Here is a 17907-nt window from a genome sequence, read left to right as displayed (position 1 = left end):
GTAAAGAAAAGTGACTATTTCCCACTCAAAGGATACAAACAGGCATTCTACTATAAGATTAGATTGGACTGATCCTCTCATCTGTAGGTGAATAAAAAGGTTATAACCAGGTAAATAAGATTTCTCTATAAACGTCACTAATCCAGAAAAAGTGGTGTTCCTAGAAAAAAAAGTTAATTTCAAATAATAGATCCTGGAATAAAAATAATAATTTCCCCAACTGGAGGTTTAAAAAAATGTTCCTGTGCTGAGATAATCTTCTATATGTACAGTGTAATGGCCGTGTCTGACTGCACAGTCTGATCATAACACAAGCTCCTTTGCGGCTGGGAAAGTCACAAAAGGAGTATACAGACATTACACCGGATTCTTTTTTTGAGGTAAAACATTTCCCTGCTTTTTTTTTTTTTAAAAAAAAAAAAGTTTTACCTCAAAGAAAGAATTATTTGTGATCATGTACTTTAATGTCCGTATACTTTTTTTTTTTTCTTTTTTTACTTTCTCCCCTGTCCAGGAGCTTTGGTATGATCAGATCATGTTCTTGTACAGTCAGACACAGCCATTACACAGTACATAGCAGGAATACATATATAAGATTATCTCAGCACTGGAACATTTTTTTTTTTTTTTTTTTAGAACACATTCAATTGTGGAAATTATTATTATTCCAAGATTGATTGATTAAAATAAACTTTGTTAGTGGGAAAACCTTAAAGGGAACCTGTCAGGTATAATATGCACCCAGAACCATGAGCAGTTCTTGGTGCATATTACTAATCCCTGCCTAATCGTCCCTGTATCTAGTAGCATAGATAAAGAGATCTTTAGAAAAAGTATTTCTAAAGATCTTTTATCATATGCTAATGAGCTCGGGGACTAGTCCACTAGGTGTTTGTTCCCCTGGCAAGTCGACCCCATTAGCATGTTAGTATGCCCCTGCGTGCTATCATGCTAATGAATACGCAGAGTCAGAGAATGATCTCACTCACCTCTCCGCTGCCATCGCCACCTGACACTGGATTTTGGGTCATGCGCACTGCGAAGCTGAGTGTACGTGTCCTGGCTTCAAACTGAAGTAGTGCGCATGACCCAAACTGCGGGGTCATGCGTTCTGAGCTGAAATCCAGCGTCAGGTGGCGATAGCAGCGAAGAGGCGAGTGAGGTCATCCTCTAACACTGCACATTAATTAGCATGTTAGCACGCCCATTAGCATGTTAGGCGTACTAACATGCTAATGGAGTCGATTAGCCAGGGGAACTAACGCTTAGGAGACTAGTCCACTCGCTCATTAGTATACGATAAAAAATCTTTAGAAATACTTTTTCTAAAGATCACTTTATCTATGATAGTGTATACAGGGACGGTTAGGCAGGGATTAGTAATATACACCCAGAACTGCTCGTGGCTCTGGGTGCATATTGCACCTGACAGGTTCCCTTTGAGTGTGATGCACAGAATCACTTGCACTGAACAGCTAGCTGCTTTTAACTAAGCAGCCACTAGAGGGCAGACATGTAACACAATGAATGGAGTATTTACAACATCTATAATAGTGAGACTCAGTTTGCGTGCCTTGGAAGCAAAGTCCCTTTCGAGATATTAGAAATGAATGACGGTCACCTGCCGTCCTGCCCACTGCCCTGACACTTTGACTTCATCTCCAGCTATATAAAAGAACATTGAAATCCAAATATGAACATGATTCATCTATAACCTTACACAATAAAGAAGGGGTGTACAGATATTTACTGAATTATGCCACTTCATATGACCATTATTATTATCTTTAAAATTGGGGAATACTTAACAGAACTGCTCAGTGGTAACAGACAATGCCATGCATTCACACAGGGTACGGTTTCCATGAAAAAGGTCTTTAGGCCCTGTGCGCACTGGAAAACAGAATTTTCTGAAGAAAATTCCACAGGGTCTGAAAGATTACTGCACCCGCGGTAAAAAAACGCGGCAAACCGCACCTGAAAACCGCATGCGGTTTGCCGCAGTTTTACCACGGTATTGTTCGCGGTATCACCGCGGTTTTGCCGCATACGGGTTGGTATATGTGCTTTAATGCATTCAATGCAATAAAGCACATTGAAAAAAAAAAAAGAAGAAAAAAAAAAGTAATTTCCTTCTGAGATAGATGGGATAGACCGAGGGATAGACCGAGGGATAGACCGAGGGATAGACCGAGGGATAGACCGAGGGATAGACCGAGGGATAGACCGAGGGATAGACCCAGGGATAGACCCAGGGATAGACCCAGGGATAGACCCAGGGATAGACCCAGGGATAGACCCAGGGATAGACCCAGGGATAGACCCAGGGATAGACCCAGGGATAGACCCAGGGATAGACCCAGGGATAGACCCAGGGATAGACCGAGGGATAGACCCAGGGATAGACCCAGGGATAGACCCAGGGATAGACCCAGGGATAGACCCAGGGATAGACCCAGGGATAGATAAATAGAGGGATAGATGGAGGGATAGATAAATAGAGGGATAGATAAATAGAGGGATAGATAAATAGAGGGATAGATAAATAGAGGGATAGATAAATAGAGGGATAGATAAATAGAGGGATAGATAGAGGGATAGATAGAGGGATAGATAGATAGAGTCCCTGTGAGCACACGCTGCAGTTCTCCCGAGCGGTAATGTGTGCTCACATTACCGGCCGTGGGAAATGCCCTGTGGTTACCTCTCTGCTGTCTCGTTGCGAGGCTGCATTCAGCGCTGTGTGTCAGTCGCGGCTGGATGCAAGCATCGCAGGACGTGGATTACGCCGGAGCTGTGTGTTTCGGGGGGGTTAATAAAGGGGTGAACCAGGGGCCTTTTTGTCTTTTATTTAAAATAAAGGATTTTTCGGTGTTTGTGTTTATTCACTTTACTTACGGGTTGATCATGTCAGCTGTCTCATAGACGCTGCCATGATCAAGCCTGGACTTAGTGGCGGTGATCCGCCGCCATTAACTCCTTATATTACCCTGATTGCCACTGCATCACGGCAACAGCAAGAGCCGATGCGATAGTCCCAAGGCAGCTGCGGGCTGATATTCTCGGCTGCGGGAGGAGGGGGCATTAACCCTGCCCTCGCCCTCCCCAGCCTGAGAATACCGGGCCGCCGCTGTGTGCTTACCTCGGCTGGACGGTAAAAATACAGCGGAGCACACGTGTTTTTTTTTCTATATGTACGTTTGCTTTCTATGTGTATTCTATATGTATGTGTATGTGTATGTGTGAGTGTCAGTGTGTGTCTGATCTGTGTGTGTTTACTTTCTGCTCCACTTCCTCTTCCTGTCATAATGACATCACTTCCCTGTAAACCGCAGGCAGCGATGTACATTACCGCAGGTAAATCGCGAAATACCGGAGGGAATAACGCAGGAAAACGCAATAAACCGCATAGAATTTGCTGCCTGCGTTATTCCCTGCGGGATTTCACGATTACATCGCAGTCAATGGAGTGAAATCCCGCAGCGACGTGCGGAAAAGAAATGACGACATGCAATTGTTTTTGCTGCGGGAATCCTGCAGCAAAACATGCAGCTGTCAAAATCCGCATAGTGCGCACAGCATTTTTTTTCCCATAGGTTTTGCCGGTGATTCACTGCAGAGATGTTATGAACATTTTCTGCAGCGAAACATGCAGCAAAACCGCAGGAAGTCCGCGGCAAAAAACGGCAAGTGCGCAAAGGGCCTAAAAATGTAATTTTCACAATAATCTGAGTAATTTTTTATCACTGCAGCAGAGAGAACAGAGGAGTCACAGGCCAGCCTATTCTACATGTGCCTATAGTTACTGATCTGCTGGGAAAACCCAATCTGCAGCATATGAAACACACTGATAAGATAGGCAACAGCACTTTAACCCCATCAAGGATGACATCTATATGCCGTTTTTCTGTTTCCTTCCATTTTCCCTAATCTGTGGCTGCGATGTCAGCACTTATTGTACAGCACTGCAGAATATGTTGGTGCAATAAGAACTACCTAAATATTAGCAAACAACTTATACCTGCTCAAGATAAATAATGAAGACTTCATGTACATAAGACAGGAGCTCCCCGCAGAGCGTTACACTATGATCGCAGTGACCATCCAGGCCCCACAATTGTAAGGTCGGCAATAATAGGAAGCATTTGGATGGCCCTTGTATGGAATACAGAAATGCTTTCCACCTGCAGCCATTTGTTGGGTTTTTTTTCACTCCAAAGATAGAAGGTCACAAAGAATTTGTGTGAATCCTACCTAGATACCTTACAGATTGCCAGGAGCCATATTTGTAAAAAACAGTTAGTCAAAAAGCTTAGAAAAGACAAAAGGTCCCTTAAGTTAAACCTATAAATAACTGAAGACGTATTATATACATGACGATAGCAGGCAGAGCAAAAAGCCCCAGTGACTCATCAGGAGGGGGAGGGGAGAGGGGAATTCCTTCCGAGCAGGGAATGTAGCAATCAGCCCGGCTTCCTGGATCAATGTCACCTGAGCCGCAGTTATTGATCGGTGACGGCTCCACTGCCAACCAATGGCCGCTCACTGAATTTCAGAAGTACTCTCATAATGACATGGGAAAAGTCCCATAGTCATCTGCCTTTGTCCATATTCAGTCATAGATAACAATTTTGAGACGGACAGAAATTTTGATTTTCACGCAGTTTTCCGGCTTCATTGTTTTTAGATCTCTTAGAGGTTTCTCTAGTTCCTAAAGTACAATTATCAGCATTTCATACGTTTTTACACTTGTATTGACAAATGCATGAAGTTTATGTAAAGACTCGATACTTAGTGTTGACTCTTATTTTTCAAGACTTCTCCAATTCTCGCTAGCAGCTGGATATCAGATTCTGGGACAAATCCTGACTGATGACAGCATATTGTGGCGTTTCATAACAATTTGGATATGTATAGAATTTTTTTGCGGATGTTTTGGAGCTGAAATTTAAATGAAAGTCTCCAAATCTCAAAACTCCTCAAAAACGTGAAGTTTCTGCTCAATTACTGCTCCAAAACCTCAGCAAAAAGACTGTGAATATAGGCTTTTTGTGTTTTTGTTTGTCCACCTGGTTTGTCAGGACTGGCCACAATGGGATTGAGATCTGGGGAGTTTCTTTGTCATGAACCCAAAATTTCCATGTTTTTTTCACCGAGCCACTTAGTTGTTATTTTTACCTTGTGACCTGGTTTCTATCATGCTGGAAAAAGTATTGTTCATCAAAAATTGCTCTTGGATGGTTGGAGAAGTTGCTGTTGGAGGATGTTTCGATTCCATTCTTTATACATGGCAGTGCTTTTAGTCAAAATTGTGAGCGAGTCCACTCCATGGATGAAAATCCCCCACACATGAATGGTCTCAGGATGCTTTGTTTGTCACAGTACCCATGGGAGTGCTCACCCTTTATTGTCCAATGGATTATTCTTCTAGATCTTCCAATCAGTCTGAAGGATGCTCAAAGAATATAATTTTACCCCAGGAATCTGCATTAATCCCTTTACTTCCTTCAGAATATCAGCCTGTAAGTATCTTGATGTCTTTTCTTGAAGAAAAGTGGCTTTTTTGCTGCCTTTTTTTTGTTGACAACTGGCCAGTCTCAAAGTCTTTGCCTTTCTGTGAGTGCAGTTGCACTGACATCTGCCTGCTGCCATTCCTGAGCAAGCTCTGAACTGGTGTTGAACCATTCCCAAAGCAAAATCCACTTTCTAAGATGTACTGGCACTTACTGGATTATATTTTACATGCTTCACACCAAATGAACCTCCCTCCTTAAGTTTTTGATAATCAGATACATGGTTAATAAAGGGGCAATCTCACAAGCAGCAATGTCCTTGCCTGTGAAACCCATTTGATGTAAAGCAATGATGACTGAAGGTGTTATTTTTAGGAAACCATGGTGAAAACAGGGAATTCAAGCACTAGCCCCCTTCTTAAAAAGCTGCTTTTATAATTTAATCTGCATGACAGTGATACTAGCTAGCTACCTTGTCCTTGTTAACACATTCCCCTGAGCTAGTAAGATCAGTGAAATGATGTAAATAAGTAATTTTGTGGCAAGACTGAAATTCAGTGGAAATAGGAGTTTTGTGATTACATCAATTTTCGTAGCAAGGAATGACTTTGCAATTCAGCTGATCACTCTTCACAACAATTTATAGTTGATGCAATTTGCTACTATGAAAGCTGAAGTCGCAAACTTTGGAAACTGGGATAAATTTGATTCTGTTGTAGTCTCCCATTCAAATCAATAGGAGGCGGATATGCAATACCCGGCCGCAGCTGCTATCAGATGATGGGGCAGCTCCAGAACGGAGCATTTCCGGCTGCCTGCTCCGAGAACAGATGATCGTCGGGGGTGTGGGGTGTCGGACCCTGCTGATCAGACATTGAGGACCTATCCCAAGGCCAGACCATCAATGTAAAAGTAGTGGACAACCTCTTTAAGCTCATGTGGAGAAATAGAATTTTTATGCGCTGTGTACATTATTTAGTTCACCATAAATACATATGAAAAACAAGCAAACAAGCACATTAGCGCACGAGATACCCATCACATCAAAAAGAAACTGAAACCCAGCAGTCGACTTGTACAAGCTCCTTTAATCTCGGCTGCTTACTGTCAGCAGTGACATTTCCACAACACTGACTAATTTCTGAAGATGTGTGTCTTTATGAAAAACTAAAAAGGTAACATTGTTTCCTGCCAGCTCATTTCACAGCAGTGTAATTCCCTGCTCGCTGCTGGAAAGTACACGTCTTCCTGCCAACTATAAATAGCAGGCCTGTCTGTCGCAGAGTCTGGGACGACCCTACCTTGCACTGCTTCAATGCGAGTCAACTACAAGATCACATGTAATACAATGTATGGCGCTCACCACCAGGTGCCGGATACATTGGAAAATGTATTAGGCTATGTGCGCACTAGAAAAATGATTTTTCTTAAGAAATTTCTTGAGAGTGAAGGATAAGCGTACCTGCGTTAAAAAAACGCACCAATAACGCATTGAAAAACGCATGCGTTTTTACCGCGTTTTTTTGCAGGTTGTGCCCTGCGTTTTTTAATGCTTTAACAGCAATAAATAATATAGATAATGGATGGATAGACCGATGGATAGACCGATGGATAGACCGAAAGATGGATACATGAATAGATAGATAATGGATAGAGAGATAAATAAATAATGGACAGATAGATGGATGGATGAATAGACAGATAGATAAATAAATAGATAGATAATCGATAGATACATAGATAGAAAGATGAATAGATAGATGGATAGATAATCGATAGTTAAATAGATAGATAGATAGAAAGATAATCAATAGATACAGTTCCTGTGAGGACACACTGCAGTTCTCGCGAGAGGTAATGTGTTCACATTACCGAACGTGAGAAATGACCTGTAGTTACCCCTGCAGCATCGCTCACTGAACAAGGCTGCATTGAGTATGTGTCAGACGTGGCTGGATGCGTGTTCTTTTTTTTTGGGGGGGGGGGGTAATAAAGTGGTGAAAGAGGCTTTTATGTGTTTTATTTAAAATAAAGGATTTCCGGTGTGGGTGTTAATTTACTTTACTTACAGGTTAATCATGAAAGCAATCTCATAGACGCTGCCATGATTAGGCTTGGACTTAGTGGCAGAGCATAGCTGCCGTTAACCCAGATTTCCACTGCATCACGGCAATCGAGAAGAGCCGGTAACAGGCTGGGACAGTCGCATAATGGATGCGACATTCTCGAGGCAGCTGCGGGATGATATTCTTGGTTGCGGGAGGGGGGGGGCATTAACCCTAGCCCTTGCCCTCCCCAGCCTGAGAATACTGAGCCGCCGCTTTGTGTTTAACTTGGCTGGACGGTAAAAATATGACGGAGCCTGCGGTTTTTTTTTTGGTTTTTTATTTTTAATATGTACGTTTAATTTCTATGTGCATTCTATATGTCTGTGTCAGTGTGTGAGTGTGATCTGTGTGTGTTTACTCTGCTCTGCTTCCTCTTCCTCTCCTAATGACATCACTTCCCTGCAAACCGCAGGGCAGTGATGAACATTATGTCCCGAAAAACGCAAAATAATGCGGGAATAACGCAGGAAAACGCAATGAAACGCACATAATTTGCTACCTGCGTTATTCCCTGCAGGATTTAATGATTACATTACAGTCAATGGAGTGAATAACGCAGCTACCTGCAGAAAAGAAGTGACATGTTCATTCTTTTTCTCAAGAAAACCTACTGAAACAATTTTCCTGAGAAAAAAAAAAAAAAAGTGTGCGCGCAGCTAATTTTTTCTTCCATAGGTTTTGCTGAGGAATGTCTGCAGAAAGGTACAACCATTTTCTCAAGAAATTTCTGCAGCAAAAATGCAAAAAAAACGTGGGTAAAAATGCAGTGTGTGCACAGGGCCTTAGATGTAAATGATACGGCCTTCTTATGTCCTGCACACGTTACACGTACAGTATTTCTACACACAATCTGTCGATGTGATATGTGATGTCTTGATTTGCATTTCGTGGCCTTTCTTTGTTTTCCTTAAGGGATAAAATTTTGTCACATAATAAATAAAATATAGTTTTCAATTTATATCACTTGCCATAAACCGCATATATGGCCGAGCAGGTCATAGAAGATATAAGTTTTGTTGGATTTTCCTGTCAATCTGTTGCTACCTTCCAGAGTAATTAACCTTTTCCTATTAAATAAAATTTCCTGTTCTGACCACTGAAATCCTATTATAAATTGGGAAAAAACGTCAATACAAAATTTTGCGATATGAATGAATTTTGTAAAATAAATCAACAGGAAATCAATTTATTCACTTGTGAATGATAAACAAGGCAGTGGCCCGACAAAGGAGCTTAATGGAATTTTTGGAATGCCCCCCCCCCCCCCCCGGGGGGGGGGGGGAGGTGGACTCAGGATAGGCAAAGATTAATTCATAAGCAAATTAAGTGGCAAGTGCTTGGGGCGTGACATAGAACTTCCCAAACCTCCGCCTCCCATGGGTGGTTTCCCCGCCCAGCAGCGGCCTCTTAGCCTGCTTCATGGGTCACTGTCTGATTTCCTTGCCTGATGTGAAAGACAGTAAGTTATTAATCAGATAAAAATAAGAGGCCGGTGCTGAGCTGGGAAACAACCGAGGAAGACAGTGACTTGTTAAGTTTCGATCATGTCCAGAGCAAGCTTTATTTCCACATTAATTAAAAATGCTGATTACTTGGCAATGCTTCCACAGATATAAATGGTGTCAACTGCTTTTAAATACCTACATGACCACAGCAAAGTTTTCTCCAGCTCCCATATAACAGGCCATGAGAAAACCTTAAATGGTATCCGAGTGCTGTCCATTTTTTTTTTACCATTTTGATAAGACATAATAATAATATTATTATATTATTATTAAGAAAGATGTCCACTCCAATTCACTAGTATAGGTACAAGTGCGGTCAGTGAAAAACATGAATACTTTTAAGCATACCATTGGGGGGGGGAACACAACTTTTTGATCATGTTATTTCAATTTTAGTAAGGAGGGATACATCAGCAGTCATCATTCTGGATAAATAATGAAGGATTATTATATGGGGCAATATGATTACACCGATACCCAATCTATAGCTTTTTACCACAGGGGGTTTTTTTTGTTTGTTTTTTTGCGGCATATTCTGATATCCTTAACGTTTTCATTTTTTTCCCTTACACAGCTGTATGAAGACTTGTTTTTTTGGCATAAAAAACTGTGGTATATATGGATAATTTTGGGATAAATAAGACTTAATACATTTTGCCAATTTTAAGAGGCAAAATAAGCAAAATAGGCAATTGGGGTGTGTTTGGGTTTTTTTTTATTACTATTTTCGGCGTTCATCGTATTGGATAACTAATGATACAGCTTTATTCCAATTCTTACAGATGCCGTTATACCAGAGGAGGAAGGTCTCATCTTTAGCATCTTTAATTGCAGTAATTTATTTTTTTAAAACAAATATATAGGAGAGATATATAGAAAGATATATATCTATATATATTATCTCTCTCTCTCTCTATATATATAAAATTGCCTTATTCTGTCTGTGTCTTGCTCCAAAATGACGTCATTATAGTGACAACCGTTGCATTAGCCGCTCGCTCGGCCACGCCCCCCCGCACACATTGCCCGCTCGGCCACACCCCCCGCACACATTGGGCACCTATACACCTCCCCCCAGGACTACTCCTCCTATTAGACTCCTCTCCCCCCAGGACTACTCCTCCTATTATACTCCTCTCCCCCCAGGACTACTCCTCCTATTATACTCCTCTCCCCCCAGGACTACTCCTCCTATTATACTCCTTTTCCCCCAGGACTACTCTTCCAACACACACGCACACTGCACAAAACATACCTCCCCCAAAACACCCACACACCCACACAAACCGCGCAACACACACAGCACCACACAAACACACAACGCTGCAAACACACAGCACTCCACAAACAACGCAACACACACAAACAACACCGCTCTCACACACCCCACACCCAGAACATTTACAGCACCCTACACACACACTTGGCAACTACACACAACAAAATCTATATCTATCATATCTATCCATATCTATATCTATATCGAGAGCGAGAGATTTTTTCATTTATTTTTATTAAATATTTATTAGTCCCATAAGGGTACTTGAATATGCAGTCTCATGATCTCGCTAGCGATAGGCTTCTGGTTGCCAGCTCCTCATATCCTGGGTGCCAAAGGGAACGGTATCCCTCTGTCAAACTGTTTACATGCAGCGGCCCCTACTGACTGCAGCATGTAAGATGCTCATTATACTGGTGACAGAGCTCACTCCCCGCTGCAGGGTCTGTGCTAGAAGAAAGCAGTGAGCTCCAGGATCCCCATCCTTAAAGAGGTGCTCCATTATCACTAGCTAATGGAAAGTGACCCTGTCTATTAGGGTAAAAAGCCTGTGCACTAATGGGAAGCGTTTAAACACAAATATAACATATGTATTATGTTGTACATATATTCTGAAGAATATGCAAAGTGGAGACATTAAAAGTATAAATAGTGTAAAGAAAGAAGTAAAGATGCATCATGCGTAGGGGGAGAGGGTTCATCATTACTTACTGCTGTCATGGATGGGATCGGAAATAACTGGCTTTAAGGACAACGTAAAAGCTCCTGAGCTATCCGGCAGATAGGCGGTGAACCGAAGGCGAACAATACTTAGGTCTGTAACCTTCTTCAGCTCCTTAACTTGTGCTTCAATCTTCCGCTCCTCAAGGTCTGTGGAAGTAGAGCAATAAGTAATATCCATCTCCAAGACTAGATGTATTATATTTCTGTCAAGCAGTAATGAGCTCCAGCTGGAATTTAGAAAACTAATCTGTTACTGGAATACCTGGGATTTTGCATGGACACAATCTGACAATGCCTTACCAGCTTTTATACTATGCAAGTCTTAGAATCACCTGAAATGTATCCACATGGTCTTGGAAGACTACAGAGCCCCAGCTAGGAACCTCGCTGTAGAGTAGCAGAACGTGGACCATTGGTATTTATACACGAAGAATGTGATAATAAAAGGCACAAAGTCATCAATAACTAAAAGTGAGAAAGTGGTTTTCTCTTCATGATTTGTAAATGTAAGAGTTAGCTGACTTAACCCCTTAACGACATACTATATACATCATGGGTCATCTCTCTGCCTTTGATGCAGGCTCACAATTCAACTGGCGTGATGCTGGAAGAAGCTGGCCATGGGTGTCAGCGGACTAGTGTCATCTCCAGCCATGTTCCCCGTCCGGATCCTGCAGCTCGATCTTCCCTGGAACACCGGAGCACACATTCAAGCAGCCAGGCTGTGATTCTTGCTGCCCTTAGTTCGGGCACCATGAATTGGGTGACAGATTCTTTGTAATGTGACCTGTGACCCCCACTAACAGTATATCAGCTCATCCTCTAGAGATAGGCATAAACAATGTTCCCCCAAAGCCGAGGAGTCACCTCTTACCTGTGAACGAGTGCCTCTCCCTGACACTTCTCATGTATTGCCGCTTCATTTTGTCTTTCAATATCTCAATCTGACTCTTTTTTGTGACATGGACAATGCCCAAGTTATTAAACCTAAATATAAAGAAAAAGAATTCCATTGAGTTTAATTACATGATTAGAAACAAACCGTTTCTAGTAAGCATATTAATGTGGCCCTCACAAAGAGCTTATCGTGAAACTAGAAGGGTGGGGGGTGGAACTGACCTCTGCAGTCAGTCAGTCAGTCAACAGCACAATATTGACGATTCCACTGATTGGTGGCAGTGGTCATGTGTTGCAGACAGGACATTACTATTGCAGCCCAGAAAGAAAAAAAAAAAAAGAAACAAAAAAAAAAAAAACAAAACACATTGTTAAGCAGCAGGCAGTCCGTGCTGCAGCGACAGCAGCTTTTCAGGTTATCTGGCAGCAGGTTTTTACTATTTAATTTAAAAGCAGCTTGATGTGGGGGCTAATAGCCTAATTGCAGGGATGTATCACTTACTAAGCTGTGTGCTGTGGTTTCGAAAAAATCAGTGTTTTATCAGTGGAAGATCATCACTGTTTGAGCAGTGTCAGGCTAATCTGCGTAACCCCGCCCCCACCACTGAGCTGCTTGCTGACCGTGTAACCAGGAAGCGGCCGGTCTAGGGTGTGGGTTTATTGGGGTTACACATTGCTAAGCATTTTGAACACTGCTACATTTACAATAGAGAAAACAGTGATTCTATCTAAACTGAACCAAGCAGTCCAGTGAGACCATGTGTACACACAGAGTGTGGTGAGTTTTTTTTTCCACCTACATTATTTGTACACCAAAACCAAGAGTGGAACAATCAGAGGAAAAGTATAATATAATAATTTACCTGGTTTTGGTTAAAGGGAACCAATCATCAGGATTTTCGTGTATAAGCTGCAGCCAGTGCAGTACTGGCACTATCATGCACAGTGTGTACATACCATCAGGGGGCAGCTCGGGTGTTTAGTCAGTGAAATCCAACTTTATAAAGTTTGAAATTTCGTGCACTTTTTGATTGACGTGTGCACCTCTGCAGATAATGTTTGGGCGGGTTATGCAGGAGTTCCCCGCCCCCCCACCAGCCTGTTCCTCCCTCTCTCTGGGCTGGTTATGCACGTGTTCCCCGCCCCCCCACGCTGCCTGTTCCTCCCTCCCTCCGGCTGTATGTAAATATCTAATCTTCAGAAACATGGCGCCGGAGTGGGCCTCTGCGCACAGCGCTCATCTCCGGCGCCATGTTTCTGAAGCCCCCGCATTACACAACTTGGTGTCTGAGAGGGCGGCGCCACAGCGATGTCACACCGGCTGGTGTGTTGGCCCGGTGTCCTGGGGCGGCACGATACAGGAGCAGCAGGTAATCGCGTCCTCCGATCAGCTGTTCTGCAGTCCTGTTGTGATCGCGCTCGCTCCTGCGGTCACAACGGGATCTGAAGGAGCGAGGGCGCATGCGCCGCCCTCTAACACCAAGCTGTGTTATGCGGGCTTCAGAAACATGGCGCCGGAGATAAGCGCTGTGTGCAGAGGCCCACTCCGGCGCCATGTTTCTGAAGATTAGATATTTACATACAGCCAGAGGGAGGGAGGGAGGAACAGGCGGCGCGGGGGGGCGGGGAACACGTGCATAACCCGCCCGGACATCAGGAGAGAGGGAGGAACAGGCTGGTGGGGGGGCGGGGAACTCCTGCATAACCCGCCCGGACATTAACAGAGAGGTGCACACGTCAATCAAAAAGTGCACGAAATTTCAAACTGTATAAAGATGAATTTCACTGCCTAAACACCCGAACTGCACCCCAATGGTATGTACACACTGTGCATGATAGTGCCAGTACTGCACTGGCTGCAGCTTATACACGAAAATCCTGATGATTGGTTCCCTTTAACAAATACTGAAGGAAAAAAAAAAAATAAAATAAATCACCAAATACTCAACGTGTGTACACGGCCCAAAGTGATATCGCTGGAATCAGGCTCTTCCTGAAACGGGTAATATTTTTTTATCATGATGATATTATCTAATTGTTTCAATTTGTTCTGAAAATGGACAGTTGTCAGGCGCTTCTTACTTCAAGAGTGCCCAAGCACAGCCCAAAAGAAAGGGGTTTCTTTTTGTTTTTAAATAAAACTGATAAGTCTTCTCTTCTGGTGGGAACATCAAGTGGCCACAGTAAAAAAATCATATGTTAAAGCTGCGGCCGGTTATTTTAGTATATAGATTTTTTATTTGCATAATGAGTATAATTTATGTGATTTCTGCCACCACAGATAAGACTTTTTTGCCTAATTTTGCATCGACCCATTAGGACAGAGTTTTAAAATCATTGAGCAGGTCCCAAGATTGTGATCACTAATAGAATATGTAAAATAAGGCGCTAACCTACCCTGCTGTATATACATAGCATACATGAGATTGCTGCATTTAGACTCCCCTAGACCTTGGAGATGGTGCAGAGTTACAATGGCGGGAGCAGGATAGGAGGAGCACGCTAACTCCGCCCACAGGGAATGTCCTGACGCCAGCACTGACAGTGTCAGACTTAAGCCGGTCTTGTGAGTGCTGGGGCGCTCAGTACAGAACATTGGGAGCTTGTACAATTCTCTGTGCAAGAATAAAAAAAAAAAAAAAAAAAAAAAAAACTAAAACAGAAACAGAAAACCAGCATCTTCAGCCTACTATGCAATTAAGCACTGGGGCCCACACGAAATCTGCGCTGGGCCACATTAACAACCATGGGATGTATGCAGCCTTCAGTATATAGGGTGGACACGCCTGGTCTAAACCAAAAGGTATATAATAATTTATACTGCCAAAGAAACATCGGAGAATGGCAAGGTCAATACACAACATGTATGGAATCCTTTCCCAAACATCGCATCCCTAAACCCAAGCAGTGGGGTCTAGCACGCCGTCACCCCCAGCCACCTACTGTCATGTCATTGAGATATAGAAAAAGGCTGTGATCTGGATCATCAAGCACTATCAGCTCTACTGAAATCACTGAACTTCAGTCAATGGACTTTATGACATACTTCAACAACTGATATATTGGCAAGAGGAAATACTCACTGCGCAGTCATATCTTTAGGCCCGACAGTAACCTCATACGTTCCATTCTCTTTGGCATGTTTTCCTACCAAACTGTGAGCATGGACTTGAGGGGGGTCCAAGTGGGTCACCAAATCCACCTCGATTTTGGCCATGCCAACATAATTGAAGATCTGAAATGAAATAAAATAAACTATCATTACAAGATGAACACAGTGGCCACTACTGCAAAGGATAGGTGTGCCCTACACAGTGTCTAATGGCCATACTACACACTACAACAAAGGATAGGTGTGCCCTACACAGTGTCTAATGGCCATACTACACACTACAACAAAGGATAGGTGTGCCCTACACAGTGTCTAATGGCCATACTACACACTACAACAAAGGATAGGTGTGCCCTACACAGTGTCTAATGGCCATACTACACACTACAACAAAGGATAGGTGTGCCCTACACAGTGTCTAATGGCCATACTACACACTACAACAAAGGATAGGTGTGCCCTACACAGTGTCTAATGGCCATACTACACACTACAACAAAGGATAGGTGTGCGCCGAACAGTGCCGGACGGATAGGTGTGCGCCGAACAGTGCCGGACGGATAGGTGTGCGCCGAACAGTGCCGGACGGATAGGTGTGCGCCGAACAGTGCCGGACGGATAGGTGTGCGCCGAACAGTGCCGGACGGATAGGTGTGCGCCGAACAGTGCCGGACGGATAGGTGTGCGCCGAACAGTGCCGGACGGATAGGTGTGCGCCGAACAGTGCCGGACGGATAGGTGTGCGCCGAACAGTGCCGGACGGATAGGTGTGCGCCGAACAGTGCCGGACGGATAGGTGTGCGCCGAACAGTGCCGGACGGATAGGTGTGCGCCGAACAGTGCCGGACGGATAGGTGTGCGCCGAACAGTGCCGGACGGATAGGTGTGCGCCGAACAGTGCCGGACGGATAGGTGTGCGCCGAACAGTGCCGGACGGATAGGTGTGCGCCGAACAGTGCCGGACGGATAGGTGTGCGCCGAACAGTGCCGGACGGATAGGTGTGCGCCGAACAGTGCCGGACGGATAGGTGTGCGCCGAACAGTGCCGGACGGATAGGTGTGCGCCGAACAGTGCCGGACGGATAGGTGTGCGCCGAACAGTGCCGGACGGATAGGTGTGCGCCGAACAGTGCCGGACGGATAGGTGTGCGCCGAACAGTGCCGGACGGATAGGTGTGCGCCGAACAGTGCCGGACGGATAGGTGTGCGCCGAACAGTGCCGGACGGATAGGTGTGCGCCGAACAGTGCCGGACGGATAGGTGTGCACCGAACAGTGCCGGACGGATAGGTGTGCGCCGAACAGTGCCGGACGGATAGGTGTGCGCCGAACAGTGCCGGACGGATAGGTGTGCGCCGAACAGTGCCGGACGGATAGGTGTGCGCCGAACAGTACCTGACGGATAGGTGTGCGCTGAACAGTGCCTGACGGATAGGTGTGCGCCGAACAGTGTCTGAAATAAAAATCCACAACCATATAGCATGTGCCACTAATTGGTTAACGAAGATGAACACATCCGTGTTTGGTGAATTTACCAAATATATTTTTATGGCAATGGGTAAAGATAGGTCACTAAATTAGTGTTTGTACAGTGTAAGTATTAATAAAAAGTCACATGTTAAATTCCAATACAATGTAATGATACACTTACTTTAACAGTTGGATAGGTTTTCTTTCCTTTCTCACTGGACGCTCCAGGTAGTCCTCCATGAGACGGCCCCTCACAAACATAGCGGAACCGAAAGCCACGCTGAAATAAATAAAATTGATTGATTATATATCATATAAATCAATGTAATACTTGCAGATTAAATATAATGCCCAGGTGTGTTTTTCTAATTGTTAAGAAAGAGTTGCCCCATGGCTGATTTTGACATTCCCATTCATGTCTATGGTGAAGGGACAGTGTTTACTTGTGCTGCTCCACAGTGGAGAATGGGACATTATGCCCTTAAAGAGAATCTGTCACCAGGATTTTGCTACCCCATATGAGAGCAGCATAATGTAGAGAGACCCTGATTCCAGCGATGTGTCACTTACTGAGCTGTTTACTGTCATTATGATAAAATCAATGTTTTCTCTGCTGCAGATCTAGCAGTTATACAGAGCTCATTAATACTCTGGACTACCTGGCAGCACGCCAAGTAGTCCTCTAATGATAATCTGCTGCTGATTAAACAGTGATTATATCAGACTACACTAAGCAGCCCAGTAAGTGACAGATCGCTGGAATCAGGACCTCTATCTTTACATTATGCTGCTCTCAGATTAGGTGGCAAAAACCTGGTGACAGATTCCCTTTAAACGTGTGTGTGTGTGTGTGTGTGTGTGTGTGTGTGTGTGTGTGTGTGTGTGTGTGTGTGTGTGTGTGTGTGTGTGTGTGTGTGTGTGTGTGTGTGTGGTGGGGGGGTGTCAGGGCATTGAGTATATGTTCTTCCTTGGTTTAATACACCCCATGGCATTTTTTTTACAAAATAAATAAACATAGAGGTCAACCTCTATTGTACTTGTCCCTATTATGTACACCCCTTTCACATGTAAAGCGCCATGGAATTGATGGCGCTATAATAATAATAATAATAATAATAATAATAATAATAAATAACCACCTGTTTTGTACACTTTACAAGTATAAATGTATTTACCTGTTTGGGTTGTTCGATGATTGACAAATATGGGCCATTTTCTACAACAAGACAGAAAGTCACATGAGTAACATATACAAAAACACATTTTTCAGATGATGACACTGTATTCCCCGGTGGGCACAG

General features: G+C 43.6%; 1 protein-coding gene across 3 annotated transcripts in view; it reads right to left on the bottom strand.

The window, feature by feature from the left end:
- NFKB2 (nuclear factor kappa B subunit 2) overlaps positions 1-17907 on the bottom strand; it is an 81318-nt gene that overhangs the window by 52265 nt on the left and 11146 nt on the right. For all 3 annotated transcript variants that reach the window (XM_075348895.1, XM_075348893.1, XM_075348894.1), the window contains exons 3-7: positions 17782-17822; positions 16788-16886; positions 15109-15260; positions 12003-12115; positions 11117-11275 (exon numbers count right to left, since the gene is read on the bottom strand). In XM_075348895.1, the coding sequence (XP_075205010.1) occupies positions 11117-11275; positions 12003-12115; positions 15109-15260; positions 16788-16886; positions 17782-17822 (564 nt within the window). The remainder of the gene's footprint in view (positions 1-11116; positions 11276-12002; positions 12116-15108; positions 15261-16787; positions 16887-17781; positions 17823-17907) is intronic.

Source organism: Anomaloglossus baeobatrachus, chromosome 5 (assembly GCF_048569485.1).
Source record: "Anomaloglossus baeobatrachus isolate aAnoBae1 chromosome 5, aAnoBae1.hap1, whole genome shotgun sequence".
Lineage (NCBI taxonomy): Eukaryota > Metazoa > Chordata > Amphibia > Anura > Aromobatidae > Anomaloglossus > Anomaloglossus baeobatrachus.
The sequence above is the reverse complement of the archived record's forward strand: the minus strand, read 5'-3'. Positions and strand labels throughout refer to the sequence as shown.